General features: G+C 44.2%; 1 protein-coding gene across 2 annotated transcripts in view; it reads left to right on the top strand.

The window, feature by feature from the left end:
• LOC137504157 (centromere protein H-like) overlaps positions 1 to 25,439 on the top strand; it is a 98,212-nt gene that overhangs the window by 61,843 nt on the left and 10,930 nt on the right. For both annotated transcript variants that reach the window (XM_068232210.1, XM_068232209.1), the window contains 6 exons: positions 1,007 to 1,049; positions 4,923 to 4,994; positions 6,508 to 6,564; positions 10,014 to 10,077; positions 14,934 to 14,985; positions 22,160 to 22,317. In XM_068232210.1, coding sequence (XP_068088311.1) covers positions 1,007 to 1,049; positions 4,923 to 4,994; positions 6,508 to 6,564; positions 10,014 to 10,077; positions 14,934 to 14,985; positions 22,160 to 22,317 — 446 coding nt within the window. The remainder of the gene's footprint in view (positions 1 to 1,006; positions 1,050 to 4,922; positions 4,995 to 6,507; positions 6,565 to 10,013; positions 10,078 to 14,933; positions 14,986 to 22,159; positions 22,318 to 25,439) is intronic.

Here is a 25,439-nt window from a genome sequence, read left to right as displayed (position 1 = left end):
ACTCAATGGAAGTGACGTTTCACTGCATCCCCGACGCAAGTCCAGATCTACGTTACCGCATGGCGTCGGCCCGGAAGTCATGTTAGTCTATGGTGACGTGAGATAATTTAAAAAATGACCGGCGTGACACTTACAATACGCTTCCGTGCACTTCAGCAAACCCTGAAGCAGGAAGTGATGGCAAGTGGGTGTCACTTCCTGCTTGGCTCAATGCCAGATGGGGAATACCGCATAGTAACGCGGTATTCCCCAAAGGCCTGTTTCTGGTGGAGCGATGCAGTGCAGCAGAAGTTGTTGGCACTATATAAATACTTAAAGAGACACTGAAGCGAAAAAAAAATGATGATATTATGATTTGTATGTGTAGTACAGCTAAGAAACAAAACATTAAGATCAGATACATCAGTCTAATTGTTTCCAGTACAGGAAGAGTTGAGAAACTCCAGTTGTTATCTCTATGCAAACAAGCCATTAAGCTCTCCGACTAAGTTAGTCCTGGAGAGGGCTGTTATCTGACTTTTATTATCTCAACTGTTCCTGGACTTTTTACTTTTCCTCTGCCAGAGGAGATGTCATTACTTCACAGACTGCTCTGAAAGACTCATTTTGAATGCTGAGTGTTGTGTAATTTGCACATATTATAGAATAATGCAATGTTAGAAAAAACACTATATACCTGAAAATAAAAGTATGAGAATATTTTCTTTGCTGCTAATCTTCTAGTAATTATTCATAGTACACAACCAATTCATTATATCATATATTTTTTTTCACTTCAGTGTCTCTTTAATAATTGTTAATTTTATACAAATTCATGAAGCTTGAGAGCGGACAAGTCAAAATCAGCTACAGCTTTTGAAACAATTCCAAGCTGCATATATGTATAAAGATAACATAGTATTTGCATCAACTTGAAACTATTAGCATTTAAGGGCTGCGTACTGCTCCTTTTTTTAATATTTTTTTTCCTCACCCATTGTTTTTACTACATTCATTGTTTCTACAGGAGGCACCTCCAATGAACATGTTGACAGTTCCTTTAATGTAAGGTAAATTACTTTTTTTTTTGCCAGCAGGACTCTTGCACACAACATGCGATTCCCGATTTGCGATTTTTTTTTTTAAATCGATTTTCACATGCAATTCCAATTTTTAATCGGTATTGCATGCTGCCTTTTTTTCTGCGTTTTTTCTTTTGAAAGCATCCAGGGAAAATCTGAATCGCAAATCGGATTTGCAGTGTGCAGGGGGCCTTTTTATAGCAAACTTGTGTGAAACTTTCCACTAAGAATAAAGCTGCGTTCTGTGCAGCCTCATAACCCTTACTACAGTGGTTCTTAAAAAAATTGACTTAGTTTCACATAGGGAACAAAAGCGCATAATCATTAATGATACATTTTCAGCTTCACTTGCATTCTCTGGTATCCTTTATAATAATCATCATGTGTCTCTGCGTCCCATCCCTCACTTCCTGTGTGTGTGTCCCGTGTTTTGCGCTACTGCGCATGTGCAGGGAGGGACGAGAGACACTGAGGAGAGCTGAGGGAGGACGGGGCCAGAAGGGGCGGGTGTGTGTGCGCAGCGGAGTGGTGACAGACCTAGCCCGTTTTTAAACGGGCTAAGGTCACTAGTCTACTTCATAAAATGCTGCCTGGCTAATCCTGGCAAGCACCCATTCCTACCTGGACATTCAGAGATGCCTAATCTTGTATACCAATGCATAGGTCTGAGTATAGTCAAATGGTGCCAGTATGTGCGAGTCTGCTGATACCCTCTGTCTCTGAGTGATAAGGCCCTTACACACATAACAGAATTTGTATTCAATTTGTTAAGGTTAGACATGGAGGACTGTGTTTAAGGGTTAGGCATGGGAGGGCCTGTCAAGGTTAGGGGGGGGGGGGTAGTAAAGGGTTTGGTGGTGGAGGGCTTTAAGGGTTAGGCATGCTGTGGGACAATTAAGGTTAGGTGTGGTGTGGGGTGTTTTTAAAGGGAACCAGAGACGAAGCACCCTCATGTATTTTACCATATAGATCAGTGGGAACATTAGAGAAAACACCTACCATGCTTTCTGTTTCATTCTGCACTGCACAGCTTGCTTGTAATCAGCCCTTATAAAATCCTCCACTGAGCATTCAGTCTGGCTTTGCTCAGGAATATTTATAGCTCAGTCTGTGTTCTCTCATGTCTTTTTAAGTCCAAGCCTGCCCCCTGCTGGCTCTGCTCAGGAATCATTATAGCTGAGTCATTATAGCAAAGCCAGACTGAATGCTCAGTCGAGGATTTTATCAGGTCTGATAAGAAACAAGCTGTGCAGTGCAGAATGAAACAGAAAGGTAGATGTTTTCTCTAATGTTCCCACTGATCTATATGGTAAAATACATGAGGGTGATTAATCTCTGGTTCACTTTAAGGGTTTAGCATGGGGGTTAGGCGTATGGGGGGACAATTTAAGGTTAGGTGTGGGGTGTGTTTTTAAAGGAAACATCAAGCAAATCGTGCCTCCCCATAATATAGTTACCTGGGGCTTCTTTTAGCCCTCGCAGCATCTCTGCTCGCAGCTGCTGGCCCGGGGTCCCTGCCGGTGCAGAGGTCGACCTCGTTGTTGTCATTTACTGCGCCTGCGCCGCTTTCAATCAAGTCCACCTTGTCCACAGTGTACTACGCAGGTGCAGTATGCAGCTGACAACGTGGACTTGATTGACATCGGCACTCGCGCAGGTGCAGTAGAGGAAGACCTCGAGGTGGCCCTCTGCACCGGCAGGGTCCCTGCAGGGGCTGCGAGCAGAGTTGCTGCGTGGGACATGTTGGCTGCAAGGGGCTGGAGGTAGCCCCGGGTAAGTATATCATGGGGAGGCATGATTTGCTTGATGTTTCCTTTAAGGGTTTAGCACGGGAGTGGGTTTAAGGCTTAGGTGTGGGGAGGGGGGTTGTTTTTATGGTTTGGGGAGGGAGGTTAAGATTAGGCATCGATACAGGATGGTTCTGTGTGAGAATAGTGTTAGGTTAAGTTGCAGAAAATCAATGGTAATGTACACTTTTATTTAATTTAAAACTTTTACCAAGATTTGTCTTGCCGATATTGGGTGTCCCAATTTCCTTTGTGCCACTTTTTCATGCACACACTTCACCGTGCTCCCTTCTCATGTCCTGATTAAAATTGGTGGAGAGTGGTAGCTCAGCCTTACCTCCTCCTCACAGAACGCAACTTCCAACTAAGGCAGAGATTCAGATCACATGACCTGCTGATTTTGTTTGTAGCACGTTATTGAGTTTTCTTATCACCCCTAACATATGCTACTGTATTAAGATGTTAGGGATAAAAACAAACAAGGAGTGGAAGATAATGTAGGTGAAAAGGAGCTTTAAAGAAAACCTGAGGTGGATTGTGACCTCAGATGTTTACCTAGGAAGAGGGAAGCCTCTATATCCTCCAGAGGCTATTGTTGTCCTCCTCCAGACCCGGGACTGCCCGGGACCCTCTTTAACTTACCTCCTTGTGGGTGAACATCTCCGGGTTACTGCACAGGCTCAGCTATATTTGCATAGGTACAGGACGACCACCATCCTACACAGGGAGTGTGGCCACCATAACATATTCAACACGCTCTTATGGGATAAATTTCGGGGGTCCGCACTCGGCAACAGTGGGAATAATAAAAAATATTTATCAGCGCAACCACATAAGCATTAATCAAAGTTTCTTGGAAAAGCAGCCAAAGTCCAACACTCAGTATAGCATCTTCTTCAATTGTATATAAAACCTTCAGCGCTAGTCCTATATATCCACCACCACGAACACCATACAAAATGGGTCTGCTTACCAAATTGTTACAGTCCTTAATTACAGGGTCGGCAACATAGCATAATAAGGTCATCGGCCGGTAACTTCCCAGCTGGCCTCCTCTCCACACACGAGTATCAGCAATGTTTCAGGCTCTCATATGCGGGATTCATCAAAGTATGCATGAAAAAACAATAATGCACTCATCTAAGCGTATCTGTCTTCAGTTTAATATGAATATGTTTAAAACAATCAATAAAAACGTTAAAAGCCGCTCACATCTGGGTCCTTGTTACAGGGACCCCAAAGCAGATATCAGCACATAAATATATCACACAGGACGCCGTCCAGCCACACGTCCGCCTCACCCGACCGGTTTCACTGCTACAGTTTCATCAGGGGCTAAAAGACAGAGTGGCTGGAACGGCCTTTTTATACATAATCACCTTTTAAAAGGAGGTGTTCCCCGGTAAACTGTGGAGAGGAGGCCAGTTGGGAAGTTACCGGCCGCTGACCTTATTATGCTATGTTGCAAACCCTGTAATTAAGGTCTGTAACAATTTGGTAAGCACACTCATTTTCTATGGTGTTCGTTGTGGTGGATATATAGGACTAGCGCTGAAGGTTTTATATACAACAATGGGAACAAGGAGGACAAGGGAAGCCCTCTCATAGGGAAATATATGTTTTAGGTTACAATCCGGGCAGCACTGTGGCATAGTGGTTAGCTCTGGGTCCCCGGTTAGAATCCCAGCCAGGGCACAATCTGCACAGTTTGTATGTTCTCCCCATGTCTGTGTGGGCTTCCTCTTGGCACTCTGGTTTCCTCCTTGGGTGCACTTTTGGGTGCACTTGGGTGCACTTTTAACAATTTCATAACTCTGGCTATACTCTTAATTACTAACTCAATGTTGCACGTTCACAAGTACAGGATTACTATATGGTGCTTTGCAGATATTTGTGGGCCACTCTGTGAAATAGGTCAGTGATGCTAAAGCCGAAAACCTCAGAGTGCATTTGCAATATTACACCTTTATAAAAGACTCACATGACGGCCATGATTGCCACTCCCCACCTTTTTGGACACAGCCTGTTGAGTAGCAGTAAACAGCCTGAGCACAATATTTTTGTTTGATTGCAGCCTGAGTGCAGTTTGTGATCCACTTGAGGATGAAATATGCTCTGCAAAGAATAAGGAACTTCTGCTAAAGAGGTGAGTCACTTTTTTCACATGTCTCAACCTGGCAGAGAAAACAGGAATTAAAGCGGAACTGTAATTTCTCAACAAACTGGCACCGCAAACAGGTAGTCTTCATTCAGTGTTAAAATGCAAATCTAGAAGTGATAAAGGGATATATTTTAAATAGTAATAGTTGTCAGAGTACAAGACTGATTGGTCTATTTTCAAGCTGCATATATTTGCATAAACTCGGAATAATTTGCATATATGTGATCATCCCTAGTAGTGGTGGACTTGCCTCCCCTCAGAGAACTCGGTAGTCAAAGTCCATGCAAGAGTACACATCTATTTCATACAGTACACCAATAAAAAATTGTTGCACTGCGTTTCACAGGTCTTCAGCCCGCTTCATCAGGCAAAAATACAAAGCAGACTTTATTCTGTCAGTACAAGGCCAGAGCACCTCTGTTCTACTACACATTGTGTATCCACCCTGGTGGAAGGGTTCTTTTGCCCTATTTCCTTTCTATGGAGAGCGACACCTAAGTGGGGACAGGATAATTTCCCTACCTGCCTATACAGTGGTTGTATTGGTGGTAACCAATTTTTGTGAGTAGTTTTCATACTTTCATAGAAGTACTCATCCCCTATCTAATATACTACACTATAGTGGGCTCTCGATTGGTTCCCCCTTTTTCTCTAGAATTTAACCAAAATACACAACTGTCTCGATAGCACATATAAAAAACACTTTATTGTTGCCATGGCAGGGTTAATAACACTGTATATTTAAAATCCACAAAAAGGCTTACTCTAACTCAGCACGCTATAGTACAATTACCAATGGCCTGTCAGTCTATGTGTGCAACGGTCGCCCAGCATTAGCCTACGCAAATCGTTCACACTGCTGTCATTATGGCCTTTTTGGTATTCCACCACCAGATGCTTACACCCCACACAGTGACATGCAGCTTTCCCTAGTCTAGCTTAGGGGCAATACTACTTGTATGGACGCTCATAAAAGATCTTCAGCTATACAGGTCAGCTCCACTTGTAGTGTATACTTGGTTGACTTATGACAGAAAATAGCCCTCTTCATATTACACACTCTGAGCTTGCTGTATCGCAGTTCCTCTTACCACTCCCAACACTCCGGTAGATCACCGTCTATTTGGCTCCAGCGGTTTCTTCCCCAGATCTGAGCCTTGGTCCGGATCGATGACTCCTGTGGGAAGTGGGGGGAGGGACCGTCTCCACACGTCTGTGTTTAGGTCAGCACCATGCGTAGCCGCCCTATGCAGGGGATCCTTGTCTCCCGTTCCAGCTATTAATTTTTCAGCTGCTGGTCCCAACATGTAGCGGCATCTAGCAGTGATGTACAAGCCGCGCGTCTTGTTCAGGCCTTTTTCTCTGCACACCAGCTCATGACAGTACCTGTCGCTGGCTAAACTCATCACAATGACTTTACAGGATTCACAAAGTAAAATACAGGTGCTCAAGGAGTTTGCCCGTAAATCCAATTATTTTATTTTTGTTTTGTGTTTAGGCTGCAGACTTGTAAAGCCTTGATGAACTCCTTAAAGAGAGACCCTAACCAATGCCTGTAAGTAACTGTAATGTTATCTGCTTACAAAAATAACAATGTTTATCTGCTTATGGTTCCAGTTTATTGGGATGCATGCTTAGAGGAGAAATTCTTGTTCTATGAAATGTCCTGTAAATGGAATCCAAACATTACTTGGACAATGTCCCGCTGTACTTATAATTTTATTTGTCTTGTCATATAGCGTAGCTAATCTTGTCAGATTTTTGTGAGAAAACAGAAAATTGTATACTCACCTAACGATAATTTTCCTATCCATGTGCATTCATGGCAGCATACGTATGGGTTAAGCCCCACCCCTATGTATGCTGCCATGGAGGCAAATGGAAAACGGGAAATTGTATACTCACCTAATGGTAATTTTTCCTTTCCATGTGCATCCATGGCAGCATACGTAGGGGTGGGGCTTAACCCATACGTATGCTGCCATGGAGGCATAGGGAAACATCTAATCTGCATGCTTGTTAAAAGGTTGCCCATACACTATGTGATATATTTCTTGAAAGGGATTCGATCAGTATGATTGAACCTGCCAAAGATGCAGGGATGATACACATGGAAAAGGGGCTGCATGAGGAAGGAGTGCTGCAGAACATACTTGGCCTATGGGCACAAAAAGTATAAATCCAGCCTTGTGATCAAAAGGACGCAGGCCAGAGGACAATCTGTATCTGCTATCTTAGTACTTTCCTGCTAGATAAATCATCAGTTTCTACAGTTCTTTGACTTTAGAACACTCTTTGAAGTGTCAAGACAATAGCGTTCCGGCTTTCAGCATGTCCTGATTGAAATGTATGAAGCAGGTCACCATGGCCTCAGGGCTGACTACATTTTTGAACACACTATGCATGAAGCGCAAGGTTCCTGTTGTTCCTGTTCCTTTATGGTTGTTGTATGAACCATAGATTGTCCAGGTATAAAAGCTGTATGCAGAGGCATAGCATGTTATCAGTTCCTTGCTAAAAAAAAAAAAATGTTTTGCTTGAAAAGAATAACTTTATCTTCCAATTTTATATAAATACCTTTAACATCACAATTTCTTGAATGCAACTTTAAGAAATTAATTCATGTTAAGAATGCAACAGAAAAAGTTATAGACAAAATGGATGACTGTGTAGTAATGGGTTAACCAAAAAGTGGATCTTTTGAAATGAAGTATTTGGAGGCCAGGCATAGAAACAGACAGATGATAGGATGTATGTGTTTCTATACTGCAGTGCAGGCATTAAAGTATAAGCAAGTCACTGACTGCATCCTCCCCCCCCCCCCCCCTCCCCTTCCCCGATTGCCTCCAACAGTCTGTACCAAGCCTCAATCCTCCCCTGGGTCTGACATCCTTGACCCTGTAGCAATACTGCACATTACAAGCTGCCCCTGCGCAGTTGGGCAGGCTGCGTGCACGCTCAGATCCCAGAGACCACCAAGAGCGCGGATGCTGCGGCAAAGGGTTTCTAAGTGCCCAGGCATGCTCGCAGGCATAGTGTGTAATGCTTCTGGGTCAAGGATGGTGACCCAGGTGAGGGTTGGTCCAGACTGTTAGAGGCAATGGGGGGGGGGGGGGTAAGGTAAGAACTTTTATGCATCTCTGTCGCTTTGCTTATCCTTTAGGATTATACTCTAACCATGCTTGGCATTGCTCTGTTAAAGAAAAACCATGACTATGAATTGAACTTCATCCTAATCAGTAGCGGATACCCCCTTTTACATGAGGAATCTATTCCTTTTCACAAACAGATCATCCCCCTGCTCTGTATGGCTGATATTGTGGTGAAACCCCTCCCACGGGAAACTGTGAGGACCATGGTCCTGGCTGTTTCCTGTCTGTGAACCTCATTGCATTTTGGGAAATAGCTGTTTACAGCTGTTTCCAACTGCCTAAAAAAGCAAGCAGCAGCTACTTCCAGTGACCTCACCTGCCAGCAGTAAAAAATGTCACCATGTGATAAATGTCAGAATGTAAATCGGGGAGAGGAAAGATTTTACAATGGGCAAACACTGACTACATCATTTATACATAATTATTGTAAAAATGAAGCACTTTTTTTATTACCGTATTTTCACTGGAGTTCCTCTTTAAGTGATTGTGTCAAAAACAGGCAAAGCAAGCACCATTCCGCCATTTTGTAATAAAAAGAACTGTGTTCATATAATGTGTGGAAATCAGTAATTATAATGTTAACCACAAAGAAGAAGCTGAATATGAACTGCACTGTATAATGGTGGAATAATCCAAGAAATGTTTATTGAAAAGTATAGGTAATCCCCGGTTTAGGAACGAGATGGTGTTTGTAGGTTCTTTCTTAGGCTGAATCCAAGTCAGAACACTGTGCCACCATTAGTCCCCCTGTGCCCCCTTTATTCCGCCCTCCTTGGTGGCATGTAGCCCCCCTCCTGCGTAACATAGGCAGCGAGCATGGAAGATTACCTTTTCTCCTTACTTCCTCCGCTCGCCGCTTCACTTCCTGCAATGCTGCCCGGCGAAGTATAGAGGGCGGCATTGCAGGAAATCAAGCGGCAAGCAGTGGAACGCAAGAGAGGAAGGTAAGCCTCCCTGCTCGCTGCCTACATTACATTTTAACAACTTTTTGCGCAAATAGCTGGAGGGGAGCGGGGATGAGGACCCAGGTGAGGGAGGGGGGCGAAACCCCCCTCCCCCTACACGGCCAGGACATACGTTTCCACGGACTGGAAATGTATGCTGCAAATACATTAAAAGAGTAAAAACCGGAAAGAAAAAAAAATCTCCAAATCGGATCCGTTTGAAATGGATCAGATCTGCAATGGACCAGTGTGGACCTAGCCTAAAACTGTCTCCTCCTATGATCTTAGCCAGGCAGATAGGAGCTGTCCCTCGGTAAATAGCTCTCACATTCAGGCTGACGTGACTGTGTAAACAGCAGGATGATTTATTTTTTAACGAATTCTTAACCCTTCACTATCCCTTCTACTAGCATTATTTCCAGAATAAATCTTTTTATTTTTTAGAAATTTTGCGATGGTGGTCCTTTTAAGTGATGGCTATACATAGCTGGGCAGCGCTGAAGCACAGTGCTTGGCCTAGCCTGAGAGCAAAGTAATATACATTAATAACAGTTTTCTAATGCACTTTGGTGAGTAGTGGTGTCTGCTGATTCTTCACCAAAGGGTGGAAAGCTGCTGTAAGTTTTTAACATAATATTGCTTATGTGTGGTTCTGAGGGGTGAGGGGGGTACAGCAATGACGGACTGAAAATGATAAAATTTTGCTTTATGCTCCGTTTGAATAGGTGTATGTGGTTAAACGGCATAATGTTTTTTCCAGGCTACACAACTTGGTCAGTTACTTTGATGGACTGTTGTTTGGTTTCTTTTTTTACGGGTTTGCTTTATTTTTTATTTTATTTTTTTCCTAGGTTCCGTTTCTGAATTTTTTTTTTCTAGTTTGAACTTGTTTATCTGTGAATTTGCAGGTCTGTAGCAGCAGTGATGAGACATACTATGGACAACAATAAACAGATATGGGCACTAGCAAGAGTAAGTGGCCTTATTTTCACCTATATTCTGCGTGGGATTTCTAAATGGGAGAGCGTGGAAATGGTTTTCCTTTTTCCTGAAGTGACTTTTAGAGGGAGCCAGACGGACACATAAGGCCTCAATTCACTAAGCAGTTTAGACTAGTCTACAGATAGTTTTTAGTCTACTGATGGTTTGGTGTAATGTTTTAGACCTGTTTTTAGACCTGGTCTAATATTCAGTAATTACTCAATTCACAAAGGCAAACAAGGAGTAACCACGCCCACTTTTTCTGACAGAGATTAGACCAAATGATTTCTGTTGGTAAAGTAATTCTGTGAAGTATTTTAGATGTGATGATTGAACCTTTTGAATGAATTATGCAGGGGTTTAATTGTATGCAGAGGAGAGCTCATCAGAGGATAAGGATGTCAGTCATAGCTACTTGTTTGTGAATTGCATCTTTTGATCATTTCCCCTGCTTTACTTGCCTAATTACCAAATGGTTTAGACCAGGTCTAAAAACAGGTCTAAGACATTTGATAATAGTGAATTCCCCTTTGATGCCACTGACCAAACCATCAGTAGACTAAAAACCATCTGTAGACTAGTCTAAACTGCTTAGTGAATTGAGGCCAATAATTGTGTATCTTGTGCAGTTGAGTCATGAGGGATATACAGCAAGCACAATTACACCACCTCTTGCTTCTACTATTCTACAGAACGCCTCATCAATGCTATCCTGAACATTCATAGATTGAAAAAATAAATAAAATCCTCATTTTCATCATATTTTGCGTTAGTAAAAAATATCACAGGACTCCCTTCCAGGATCATCCACCAGGCAACCTAGGCAGGTGCCTTTGGCCTAGTGGGTGTCAAGGGGCCCACCTTCCACCTTCTTTGGCCTCTATTCACTTTAACTTACTTAAAAGACTTGCAGGAGTGATTTTTCCGCGATTTCCACTGAACACTGCTGTGATTTTTCCGCGATCGCGTTTAACGCTTCTATAGCACTGAAACACGATCGCCAGGAAATCGCCTGAAAATGGTGCAGGCGACATGTTTGCGTCTCGCGTTTTTGGGCAATTTGTGGTGATTAGTGCAAATCGCCCATGTAAGAACAGGCCCATAGACTTTTATTACACAAGCGCGAGCGTTTAAGCGTTTCGCCGAAATCGTGGCAAACCGCTCTAGTGTCAATGGGCCCGAAAAGTGGACTTCCCCCATAATGAAGTGCATCTGCAAAAGTGTCTTTTTCGGAAGTTCTGTAAGGATTATATGGTGACATCATCATACCTTGCACAGTTCCACAATAGATGGTAATCCACCCTGCAAAAAGGCAGCAGATGCACAGCTGACAGGTGTTAGGCTGGGTTCACACTAGAGGCATACGGTCCAATTCACGGAATGCATCACAACAGACATGTCAGCAGACCCCATTTTAAGCATAAAATCCATTCAGACGTGTGCGATGCATTGATGTGCTCAGTCCCACACGTCACTCCTGCAATCATCATTGCAGGTAGATCTGGATTAGGAGCTAAAATCAACATAATGTGCTGGTTTATTTCCATGCACAAAAACAGGAGATGGTGCTGCTCTCAAATCCAGAAAATCATTTTACAATCAGTCCACAAACCATTGCAAGAAAGTTTAAATTGACCAAAACGGAAACCTAAAATAATTGCATATGTTCTAGCCTGTGATTTATTTTTGCACTACATTGTTTAGAAGTCTTTATGGCAATCAACAATCAGAGAGAGTGTCATGGACTTGCTTGTTACACCCCTGACTGTCCCGACTGTTTTGTTAAAGGACAACTGAGGTGACTTGTGACATGATGAGTTAAACGTGTATGTACAGTGCCAAGCACACACATAACTAGGCTGTGTTCCTTTTTTTCTTTCTCTGCCTGAAAGAGTTAAACATCAGGTATTCAAGTGACAGTTTCTATCTGGGTCGGGACCGGGTCGGACTGGGACAGACTATAGCATAACCCTCACTGGTAAATAATAAAAGCCATAAAACACTTTGCTGTCATTAAATTGCTTTTGAGAGCAGGAAAGAGATAAAAAGGGTCAGTAATTCATAGATTTGAGCTCTGACATACTGCAATGAAGGTGTCATTGAGCAGAGACAATGAAACAGTAAAAACTTTCAAACTAGATTTAAATATAAAATAAAACTGTGGGATATCTAAAAAAAAGTCATTTTTAGGAGAAGGATAGATACAATTGTTTTTCTCATCCGTTTTTCACCTCAGATGTCCTATAACTGCGAGAGGTGTGTCAGGGTTGGGGACAGCATGGCTAGTGCCACGTCAGGAAGTGGTGTGGCTGGATTTACCTTCATGAAAGGTCAGCTGTTTGCAGGGAACTCCCAGAGCTGTTGGCTACTAGGCAGCGGTGACATGGCTAATATATGTACAAAGATGTAAATGCGCACCCGGATGATCACTCCAACAGGCACACTTTCAGTAATTTCAGAAACAACCAGCACTTCGAATCAGACAAGTGCACCCTAAAACAGCATGAGGCCTATGTCTGTCACCTACCTCATGGACATGGACTGATCTATACTGACAAGATAGCGACCATGCTGCATCTTTAAAGCCGAGGTGAGAGTGATATGGGGGCTGCCATATTTATTTCCTTTTGAACAATTTCAGTTGCCTGGCAGCCCTGCTCATCTATTTGGCTGCGGTAGTGACTGAATTACACTTAGAAACAAGCATGCAGCTAGTCTTGCCATTTCTGACAATATTTTCAGAAACACCTGATGTGCTGTATGCTTGTTCAGGGTGTATGGCTGAAAGTATTAGAGGCAGAGGATCAGCAGGGCAGCCAGGCAACCGGTATTGCTTAAAAGGAAATAAATATGACAGCCTCCATATCACTCTCACCTCAGGTTCACTTTAACATTTGCCCTGTCATAGCTGGCCTTGGAAAGCACTTTCTCCTCATGGAGTGATCTATTCACTGGGGACTTTTGGCTGATGTGGTATTACGGGCTGTCACTATCAATTTATCCTGCATGCCTGAATGAAGTGTACTCATTTCAGGCGTATCTGAATTCAAGTGCTGGCCATTTATGGAATTACATGGCTAATAAAGCGAGTGTTGTATGCAGTCTCCTCATAACACTCTGTATTTTCTTGTGATCACAAGTTTGGTTTAAAGGGACCGCGAGGTGAGAGACATATGAAGGCTGACATATTAATTTCCTTATAAAACAATGCTCGTTGCCTGGATGTGCTGCTGCTCCTCTGACTCTAATACTTTTAGCCATAGACCCCGAACAAGCAGCACGTTTCTACTAAAGTCTGACTAGATAAGCCACTTGCTTGTTTCAGGTGTGTGATTCGGGATCTATTGCCGTTAGAGTGATCAGCAGGACAGCCAGGCAAGGCAACTAGTATTGTTTAAGCTGAAAGCTGGACTATTTAGGTGAATAATATTCTGCTTCAGCCATCATTTTCCACCATATTCCACAGATTGGAAATTTCCCATTGTCAGTGTAGTTTAGCGTAACACATCTTTCTATAACATTTCACAAACAGACCAGCACCCCATGGTGAATGTTTATCATCCGTGGGCTCTATTCACAAAACTTCTCATAAATGACATCGCCTAATTGATAAAAATAACCTTCCAGCACATTTACAAGCAAAATAATCACTAAAAGTAAGTTGTTCCTGTTTAAAAACCACTTAACCTTCCTGGCGGTAAGCCGCGCAGGAGGTTTTCTCAGGCCCTGCTGGGCCGATTTGCTTAATTTTTTTTTTTTTGCTGCACGCAGCTAGCAAAGTCAGCAAACCGATCGCCGCCACCCCGTGCTCGAGCGCCGCACCCTCCCCCCCCCCCCAGACCCCGCGCGCTGCCTGGCCAATCAGTGCCAGGCAGCGCTGAGGGGTGGATCGGGACTCCCAATGATGTCACAACGTCGCTGACGTCAGTGACGTCATCCCGCCCCGTCGCCATGGCGACGGGGGAAGCCCTCCAGGAAATCCCGTTCTTTGAACAGGATTTTCTCATCGGAGATCGCCGAAGGCGATCGTAGCGGGCGGGGGGATGCCTTGGGCTCGCTACATGATTTAGAAAAAAAAAACAAAAAAAAACTGCTGCGCTGCCTCCTGGCGGAATTTATTAGACTGCCAGGAGGGTTAAGGACCAGGGGTGTCTTTTTACATCTGTGCTGCGTGGGCTCTCCAGCCCGCAGCACAGATCGGGTAAAAGGCAGGGCAATGAGACCCCCCCCTTTTTTCCCAACTAGGGGGATGTCCTGCTGGGGGGGTCTGATCGCCGCCGCTCTGTTTGGCCGAGCGGGGGCTCCTCAAAGCCCCCCTCCGCAGCGATTCCCAGCCTCGCCCCCTTTCCCTCCCTCCCCTCCTCATTCTGGGCGGCACAGGACGGCGATCCGTCCTGCACCGCCTCTGACAGGCTTCAGCCTGTCAGATGCCGGCAATCCCCGGCCAATCAGAGGCCGGGGATCGACAATCTCCTTTACGGTGCTGCTGCTGTATGATGTAAACAGTGGGGATTTCTTCCCCGCGTGTTTACATTTAGCCTGCGAGACACGATCGGAGGCTCGCAGGCTGTTCACGGAGACACCCTCCGTGAACTGCCATGGAACGGCATTTCCATGGAAACCCACAAACGACCAGCCGCCTCCTATTGGCGTTAGCTGGTCGTTAAATGGTTTTAACTTCATTTCAATATTTTTCTTACCTTAATTATATTATAATTTTGCTCTTTGGGGGCTTAAAAAAGTAGCATAGATAACAGGAGAAACAGGTGAAAAAGCTTTGTGAATCATGCTGATGTGTTCAACTTGATCTAAATTCTGTTGGCATTGTTTTTGTGCTTACATTTCAGAGCAATAGAGAATTAGAAAAACAAGTAATTGACATTCGTAAAAGAAGAATTGGTAAGAGCAAGGCAATTTATCTCCTATTGTTTGAATTTTGGGGCTGTTCACCCAAATGACCTGCACAGGATCATGAAGCTGCTGTAATCGGTGCATATTCAGGCTGGGTTATGAGCACAGTAGAAATAAGGAGTGAAGGGTTATCGATGGTGAACAAATATTCCTAATTAGTTTTGGTACTTTTCCATTAGCCGGGCGCATCCACTAGGTGGCGATAAAACTCCACCAGAATTACATCTTTCCCTACTATCCATGGCGGCCTGGAGGGGGAATAGTAATTATCGCCACCTAGTGGATGCGCCCGGCTAACTGATAAGTACCAGTACCTTAGTTTTAGATAATGTACAACTGGGCACCTCTAGATATTAGCGGATCATTTAATGCCACTTGTGCTTGTGGCTCTGTGGCTGTCCCTCACTCACTTGTACGGCTCAGGCTCTGTTCCCACTTGAGCAGAGAACAGGCATTTTTCATCCGTTGTCGGCTCAGTGCTAAATAGGATCCGTTCACATTTGCCACGCTGCAACAGATGTGGTAAGTACACCACACTTATGTGCAGTCTGCAATTCCTTTTACCTTTCACATCTAACTCTGTGTTTTTGTGCGTTCAGTTTTGACGCTCCTCAGAGCTCTTAATCGTCCAACGCTTGTGTTATGTGTTACAATGTAAATCAATGTAAAATGCAAGCTCCAAGAAGTGCATGCATTTTTAGACACAGTTACAGCTGAAGATCAAAAAATAACATCACCTGTGTTTTCCTATGTGCTGTAACGGATTAAAAATGCATACGTATTGCGGTAAAATGCAACGCACAAAAAATGCGCACAAACGCATACATAGAAACGTATGCGTTGACCTTTCACCAACGCCATCTGTGAAAGAGCCCTTAGTTCTGCTCCTTTTTGTAGCTAACCACATGCCTCACCTACCTGTACTGCCAGAGTGATGCATTGGGTTGGATACATGCAGGTTGTACAAAGTAGGGCTGGGTACTGGTCCATCGTGTCTGTGTCCTCAGGTGTGGGTAGGTTTCGTTAATTCTCCCAGTGACGGTGCTCTGTGCAGAGTTTGCAGAATACTGGCATAATGACCTAATCTGGCGGAACGAAGGCCCAGTCACTCTCCACTGGTGTTTTGATAAGTCATTTTATCCATTCTCTTCTCAGTCTATCTACATTAATGTCATGTGCAGGCCCGTTTCTAGGGCCGTGCAGCCCGTGCCGCCGCCCGGGGCGCTGTTGGGAGCTGATGGGAGGTGGGCGCTGTAATGGAGGGGGGAGCCGGAGCCGCGGGGAGGGCAGCCCGACCTCTCCCTCCCTCTCCTGGGCCGCCCTCCGTGCTCCCCCTTCAGATGCAGAGCGAGCAGCCAGGGAGGAAGCGCTGTATACAACATACCTCCCTGCGTTCCAAGCGCTGCTCTCTCGCCGCCGGTCTCTTCCTCTCTGCCTATACGATGATACACACGCTGCTTCTGTGTATCATCGTATAGGCAGAGAGGAAGAGACCGGCGGCGAGAGAGCAGCGCTTGGAACGCAGGGAGGTATGTTGTATATAGCGCTTCCTCCCTGGCTGCTCGCTCTGCATCTGAAGGGGGAGCACGGAGGGCGGCCCAGGAGAGGGAGGGAGAGGTCGGGCTGCCCTCCCCGCGGCTCCGGCTCCCCCCTCCATTATGAGGGACAGCTACCTATCTAACCTACCCTGGGGGGCAGCTACCTAATCTAACCTACGATGGGGGCAGCTACCTAATCTAACCTATACTGGGGGGCAGCTACCTAATCTAACCTACGCTGGGGGGCAGCTACCTAATCTAACCTACGCTGGGGGGCAGCTACCTATCTAACCTACGCTGGGGGGCAGCTACCTATCTAACCTACGCTGGGGGGCAGCTACCTATCTAACCTACACTGGGGGGCAGCTACCTATCTAACCTACACTGGGGCACCTACCTAATCTAACCTACGCTGGGGGGCAGCTACCTAATCTAACCTATACTGGGGGGCAGCTACCTAATCTAACCTATACTGGGGGGCAGCTACCTAACCTAATCTAACCTACACTGGGGGGCAGCTACCTAATCTAACCTATGCTGGGGGGCAGCTACCTATCTAACCTATACTGGGGGCACCTACCTAATCTAACCTACACTGGGGGCACCTACCTAATCTAACCTACGCTGGGGGGCAGCTACCTAATCTAACCTATGCTGGGGGGCAGCTACCTAATCTAACCTATACTGGGGGGCAGCTACCTAATCTAACCTATACTGGGGGGCAGCTACCCATCTAACCTATACTGAGGGGCACCTACCTAATCTAACCTACACTGGGGGGCAGCTACCTATCTAACCTACACTGGGGGGCAGCTACCTATCTAAACTATACTGGGGGGCAGCTACCTAATCTAACCTACGCTGGGGGGCAGCGACCTATCTAACCTGTACTGAGGGGCACCTACCTAATCTAACCTACACTGGGGGGCAGCTACCTATCTAACCTATACTGGAGGCACCTACCTAGCTAACCTATAGCGGGGGCAACTATACTGGCTCACCTATGCCTGGCTACCTATACTGGGGTACCTATTCTTGGCTACCTATACGGGGGGACCTATACTAAGTGCAACTAGACCTGGCTAACCTATACTGCGGGCACCCATACCTTGCTCGGGGGGGGGGGGAGGGGCGCAATTTTTACACCCTCGCCCTGGGTGCATTTTATCCTAGAAAGTGCACTGGTCATGTGGGATATTTTGTTTTCATTATTGCATATGGTAATATCAATACTATTGTATTCTTCTTTGACTTGTTATATATGTTTGTTTGATTATTTAGAGTGCACAAATCTGACAAGATATATGCAGCTCAGGTCCCATCCACTGTCCATTGCTCAAAACTGTTCTCCCAGAACCAAGTTAGAACCTCATATTTTTCAAATGGAATCGCCTATAAAACCAAAGGAACTGTAAACCATTGGGGTTGATCAACTAAGGTTCATCTGAGCCAGAGAACTTTGGAAGTGTACATGTAATGCGTCTGGAAAAAAGGGTGCGGTGCATTACCGCTAGTAGAATATCTGTAAAATGACCAATATTCTACTACTTACTTAGGATAGTAAAATATTAGTAATATTTACTGATATTTTACTATTACCAAACCTTTCTCTCACACAGAAACGCAGAACCCTCCCTCTACCGATGCCTATCAGTTAACCCTCTCTCCACCAACTACTGATGCCTATCCCTTAAAGGGAACCTAAACTGAGAAGGACATGTATTTTTCCTTTTAAAATAATACTAGTTGCCTGACTCTCCTGCTGATCCTGTGTCTAATGGCTCGTACACACGTCTGACTGAAGCCAACAACGGGTCCGTCGGCACCTCCCGCTGGGCGGGTTTTCAGCAGACAGTATAGCGTGTGTACAGTCTGTCGGTGGACTGATAAGGCTGTTTCTGAATGATGCGCCGGGCCACAGATTAATTCTATGCTGATTGCATTGATCTCGATCAACTCCTGTTTCTTCTTGCCTTTTTCCTCTCCATAGAACAGGACATGCAGCTTGGCTAGACTGAATGTCCATGAAGTGTCACTATTCCAGCAGAGTACTGATAACCGTGATCCTGAACAGTTGTTTGTTCTGATACAGATCTAATGCTTGTATGGGGCTGAAGTCTTTGTCAGCTGAAACAATTGTTCTTGATCATTTCAGCTGGTAGTCTGCCCAGCAGGGGCGTAATTAGAAATCACTGGGCCCCCCTTTGAAACTTTGGATGGGACCCCCTCCCACCAAACTGCTCCCAGCCTCAGCTTATTACACTTGCTGCTTCCATCTCTGATGGAGCAGAACTGGCTCTGCAGACTTCTCCAGTATCACTACAGTACAGCGCACTTGGGGAGGGGTAGAGCAGTTGGGAGATGGGCGCTGTACACTAGAGCCTGCTGCACACTGAATAGAGGCTGTCTACAAATCTTTGTCTACAAAACTTTGTATGATTCTTTATCAGTGGCTGAGCAAATACAGTCATTACAACATTTGTGCAGAGAGTAGAAAACTTTTTCTCTCCGTGCCCAGAGGCAGGGCACAGCACTTGTGGAGGGGGTGGGGGTAGAACAGCGCTGTGCACAAGACCCTGCTGAACACTGAATAGGGGCTGCCTACAAATCATTTTTTTCTCTCCTAGCCCTTATTTGTCAGTCTCTCAGGACAGGTCCCCTTGTGGCTTCTGCACCCCCCCCCCCCCTTCCCCCGCTGCCCAGCCACTTGTAACTGTCATGCGTGGTAGCGTTGGCCAAACTGCATGTCCTGTGGAGACAGACAGGGAAGGAGAAGCAGAAGGCTCCCTGCTGCAGGTAATGCCTGTGTGAATGTCAGACTTGCAGCCAAAGCTTTCAAACATTTCAGCCATTAAGTTTCAGGTATGAACTGTACTTAAAGCGGACCTGAACTCTTGCGCTGAACAGAAGGAAATCCATATAGAAATGCACCCTGTATGTACTTAGAGAAGTTAGTCTGTCTGATCCCCCCCCCCCCCTAATCTGTGTCTAGTCACAAGTTGTAATTTGATCCCTTAGCTGTATCAGCTGACTGCCATGGCAGAAAGCTCATTTGTAAACACAGGATGTTAAAGTGGATCCGAGATAAACTTTTACTCCTTGCATAATTGTGTTCGTTACATATAGTTTATAGGGCATTCCTCAAGCCAAATACTTGTTTTGTTTTGTTTTAACCACTTCACCACTGAGGGGTTTTACCCCTTGAACACCAGAGCAATTTTCACCTTTCAGCGCTCCTTCCATTAATTCGTCTATAACTTTATTATTACTTATCCCAATGAAATGAACTATATCTTGTTTTTTTCGCCACCAATTAGGCTTTCTTTAGGTGGGACATTATGCCAAGAATTATTTTATTCTAAATGTGTTTTAATGGGAAAATAGGAAAAAATGTGGGAAAAAATTATTACTTTTCAGTTTTCGGCCATTATAGTTTTTAAATAAAGCATGCTACTGTAATTAAAACCCATGAAATGTATTTAACCATTTGTCCCGGTTATAAAACCGTTCAAATTATGTCCCTATCACAATGTTTGGCGACAATATTTTATTTGGAAATAAAGGTGCATTTTTTTCAGTTTTGCATCCATCCCTAATTACAAGCCCGCAGTTTATAAAGTAACAGTGTTATACCCTCTTGACATAAATATTTAAAAAGTTCAGTCCCTAAGGTAACTATTTATGTTTTTTTTTTTTTATTGTATTTTTTTTTTTTTTAATTACAAAAAAAATATAAAAAAATTGGGGAGTGTGGGAGGTAATGAGTTAATTTATTGTGTAAATGTAATGTTTGTTTATGTAAAATGCTTTTAGGGTGTAGTTTACTATTTGGCCACAAGATGGCCACAGTGTGTTTGTTTACATGCGACCTGTAAGCGTCCTTCCGGACGCTTACAGGAAGCAGTAGGAGGCTGGGAGAATCACTATGATCGCGCTGTTTCTAATAGAAGCAGCGCGATCATTGCGGGGGCTTAGATCAACGAATGGGAATGGATTTTCCCGTTCATTGATCTCCGTGCGAGCAGGCGGCGGCGTGCACGAGCGGCGGGTGCGCGTGCACGATCGGCTGGAGAGCGGACAGCGGCGGTAGCGCGGAAGGTACGGATTTCTCCGTCCCTGGTTTTTTAGGGGGGGAAAAAGGGACGGAGAAATTCGTACCGCGGGGGTTTAAGTGGTTAATACTCTAATTCCCTATAAACTAAACAAGCCACACCCACAGCTTCTCCAGAGTGCCTTGGCGCTTGCATTGTGGATTGTGGGATTTCAGTCTGGGCAGGTGAAAAAGGTGTTACTAGCTATAGATTTCAGAGGCAGAGTTTTCACAATCTTAACTGCAGAGCTGCAGTGCAGATACAGATCAGTTGCCTGTGTAATGGAGGAGATAAGAGTGGAGTTTTCACAGAATATGCAGATTAGCATGCCTAGATACAGATAAGCTTGCCTGTGTGTGTAATTGTGTAATAGTGACAAGCAGAAAACATGTCTGCTCCCATTGTATCACAGGAAAAAATATTAATATACTGTTGAAGCGGTTTGAAGATAGATTTGCTGTGTAAACTATCTAAACTTTAGATAAGATATATAGACAAGTCACTTGTTATATTTAGTTTTTCATCTCGTATCCGCTTTAACCCAATGTCTGTTTCCATGAAAGCAGGAAGTAAACACACTGCAGATTTATTGCAGCATGCTACATGCTACTATCAGCTGTAACAAAGAAAAGCTTTTCTTTAAAACCTCCCTGGCGTTCAATTTTCCCAGGATTTCTGTGCAAAAAGTGATAACATTTATTTTTAAAACTTTTTTTTCCTGTAACTTGCCAAAATGTGTCAAGCAAGGGTCTAGTATACAGTGCAGAAGAGTATTGATGTGTATACACGTTTATACTGTTCACAGCATGTTTTTATGAACGGATATATCTGTCCATGCCGCTGGGGAGGGGTTAACGGTTATTATGCTGTTGCGTATCTTTTAGAGCTCATATAAAGTCCTGAGTTCAGTTCCACTTTAAAGGACATCCAAGGTGAAAATAAACTGTTGAGAAAACCAATTGTACCTATCCTCATTTTAAAAGGAAAAATTCATATCCTTTCAGTTTAGGCTCGCTTTCCTACACTGTGGGAAATGTAGGTCTGCAAATGTTGCCCCAGCAGAATGACATTGCTATGTTGTTCTCCATGTCCCTAATGAAAACTGAGAAAGGGTTTGTCCTTTTTTTTGTAATAAGCAAAAGCCCTTCTCATCTCTTCAGCACGGTTTACATTGGCATTAAGAAACTGTCCATTCGTGGATTGGAACAGAACGGATCCTAACAATGCGAATAGATCCAATGTTAACCTATAGATCCGTTCACATCCGTCCGTACACACGGATCCCTTCCACACGATCTGCTGAACGGACTGCAACTTTGGTTCTGGGGCAATTTTTATGTACCGCTGAGCCCAGCAGAATGGAGATGAATCCAAACCCTGCAATGAGGTGATCAGATCTGTTGTCGTGGATCTGTTTGCCACTTCATTGCAAGTGTGATCCGGGCTTCTATCTCTTGTCTAATCTACCTCTATATATTAAACATATAGCTTTTAGATCCTCATTATTATTTTTGCATTATTTTGTACCCACAGACATCCAGATCCGACAGCAGGAACTCTTTCGGAAGTTAACGAATTCAGGAAAGACAAAATACAAAATTCGTGAGACACAAATGAAAACACAGATGAAAGAGCGGGAGATTCTGGAGACTCTGTCAAATGAAGTGGTTATACTTCAGGAGGTGTTTCAGGTACATTCATCCATCACACAAGCAATGAGCCAGGAAGGCTGTGTTATAATGTACAGGGTGGGCCATTTACTGTATATGGATACACCTTAATACAATGGGAATGGCTGGTGATATTAACTTCCTGTTTGCGGCACTTTAGTATATGTGAGGGGGGAAACTTTTTCAAGATGGGTGGTGACCATGGCGGCCATTTTGCAGTCAGCCATTTTGAATCCAACTTTTGTTTTTTCAATAGGAAGAGGGTCATGTGACAGATCAAACGTATTGAGAATTTCACAAGAAAAACAATGGTGTGCTTGGTTTTAACATAATTTTATTCTTTCATGAGTTATTTACAAGTTTCTCTTTGTTTACAGCCATTGACATGTCGCCAATCTTAACACGTGAGGAGTATAAATTGTGTTGATCTCTGGTAAACGCAGTAACTGGGTCATTGCAGCAGATTTCAATGCAAGACACCCTACGTGACCACCCATCTCCCATGCTACAGTTAGCAAACTGCTTGCTAAGTTTAATGAAACGGTTTCAGTTTTGGATTTGCCAAAATGTGGACGCATGAAATCAGTCACTAATGAAGAAACGTCAGTGGCTGTCCTAGCTTCATTCAGCAAGAGCCCACAGCATAGCACTCGCCGCATGTCACTGGAGAGTGTCATTAGTCGAACATCCCTTCGACGGATATTGGCTACTCACAAATGGCACCCTTACAAACTCCAGCTACTGCAGCATCTCAACGAGGATGACCCAGATCGGCGCACTGAATTTGCAAAATGGGCAAAACAAAAATTGGAACAGGACCCTCAGTTTATGCAGAAGATTTTGTTCAGTGATGAGGCAAACTTTTATGTGAATGGTGAAGTTAATGAACAAAACCACTGCTATTGGTCTGACACTAACCCACATTGGATAGATCCCTCCAAGACTGTTGGAACAAAAAAATTGATGGTATAGTGTGGTTCATGGGGTACAATGATAGTGGGGCCATTCTTCATCAATAGAAACCTCAAGGCCACTGGATATGCGAAATTGCTACATGATGATGTGTTTCCCTCTTTATGCACTGAAGCTGGCACGCTCCCTGAGTTTTTCCTGCAAGATGGTACACCACCACATTATGGGATCAGGTCCGAGCATTTCTAGATGAACAGTTTCCTGGAAAGTGGATTGGTCGCCGTGGGCCAGTTGAATAGCCCCCAAGGTCTCCCGATCTGACCCCCTTAGACTTTTATCTTTGGGGTCATCTGAAGGTAATTGTCTATGCTGTGAAGATACAAGATGTGCAGCATCTGAAACTACGGATACTGGAAGCCTGTGCTAGCATTTCTCCTGCTATCAGTGTGAGAAGAGTGGGAGAAGAGGGTTGCATTGACAATCCAACACATTGGGCAGCACATTGAACACATTTTTTAAGTGGTCAGAAACTTGTAAATAACTCATTAAAGAATAAAGTTATGTTAAAACCAAGTACACCATTGTTTTTCTTGTGAAATTCCCAATAAGTTTGATGTGTCACATGACCCTCTTCCTATTAAAAAAAGCAGAAGTTGGATTCAAAATGGCCGACTTCAAAATGTCCGCCATGGTCACCACCCATCTTGAAAAGTTGCAAAATATCAACAGCCATTCCAATTTTATTAAGGTGTATCCTTATAAATGGCCCACCCTGTACATTATACTGCTGGCTTTCAGCTTCTGACAAGCCATAGTGTTCATGGTTTAATTAAATGTATTACTGGTTGTGTTGAAGGTTCTCAGTGTTGGCTGTGGAGATTGCTCTCCTTGCACAGATTGTGGCTTCCTCAATTCAGTTTCAGATCAAATCTAAAGCGGAACCATTGTTTTTTTGACAGTTAAGGTGGCTAAGAGCATGCCCGAACGATGATGCAACCGAGTTTGGGCCAAAATTGGTTACATGTATCTATTGGACATGCTGCAACATGCTCGATTGGGCCGACATGCTCGATTGGATGCGTGGCGGTAACCGTGTGCGATATCGGGACGAGGCAGAAACACCGGGACTGTCCTGCCCCCACCCTAGTGTAGCATGTGCCCCGTGCAGTATACTTTACCTATCGGCGTCTGCTGCTGACTCCCTCTCCGCACTCTTCCTTTCATACACGCGTCCCACCTGGTTGCCGGGATACACGTGTGGGCACATCTGGCCTTTTTGTATAGGGGAGGGGCTAATAAGGGGTACATCTGGCTATCTATACTGGGGGAGATAAAAGGGGCACACTTGGCTATCTATGGGGGGATGGGGAAGTAAAGGGGCACACCTGGCTATCTATGGAGGGAGGAGGGGCACATCTGGCTAACTACGGGGGTGGGAGCTAATAAATGGGCTTCGTTTTTTTAATATAAGTATGCCTTCAGCGTATATTAGTTATTTCGGCAAATACAGCTTGTGATTACTGATAAAGTGCAATGCAAATTTTTTTTTTAAAATACTCCTTTATTTAAAAGTAATATATTGTTGCCATACATTGTACTAGGAACATAAATTAATTGTTGAAATAAACAGGACACATGGGCAAATAAAATGTGTGGGTTTGATCTACAGTAAAACTTTTTATTTTCAAACTAAGTGTTGAAAACTGAGAAATAATGACTTTTTCAGTTTTTATTCTCCTTATTCCTTTTAAAATGCATGCAAAATAAAATAATTCTTAGCAAAATGTACCACCCAAAGAAGCCTCATTGGTGGGAAAAAACAAGGTATAGATCATTTATGTGTGATAAGGGCTGATAAAGTTATTGGCTAATGAATGGGAAGCGTGTGAAATGTTGAAAATTGCTTGGGATTTTTAGGGGGAAAAGCCCAGGGACGCGAAGTGGTTAAAATAAGAATATAGGGCTTGCATGCTGAAATCAGAGGCATGGGGTACAGTACACTGGGCTCCCCATAAATCTGTATCGGGACGAGTGTCGAAAGAGGCAGAAACACCGGGACTGTCCCGCCCCCACCCTAGTGTAACATGTGCCCGTGCAGTATACTTTACCTATCGGCAGCTGCCGCTGACTCCCTCTCCGCACTCTTCCTTCCATACACGCGTCCCACGTGGTTGCCGGGATACACGTGTGGGCACTTGTGTGACGTCTCACACGTGCCCACGTTACACCGG

The sequence above is a fragment of the Hyperolius riggenbachi genome, chromosome 4 (genome assembly GCF_040937935.1).
Source record: "Hyperolius riggenbachi isolate aHypRig1 chromosome 4, aHypRig1.pri, whole genome shotgun sequence".
Classification (NCBI taxonomy): Eukaryota; Metazoa; Chordata; class Amphibia; order Anura; family Hyperoliidae; genus Hyperolius; species Hyperolius riggenbachi.
The sequence above is the reverse complement of the archived record's forward strand: the minus strand, read 5'-3'. Positions and strand labels throughout refer to the sequence as shown.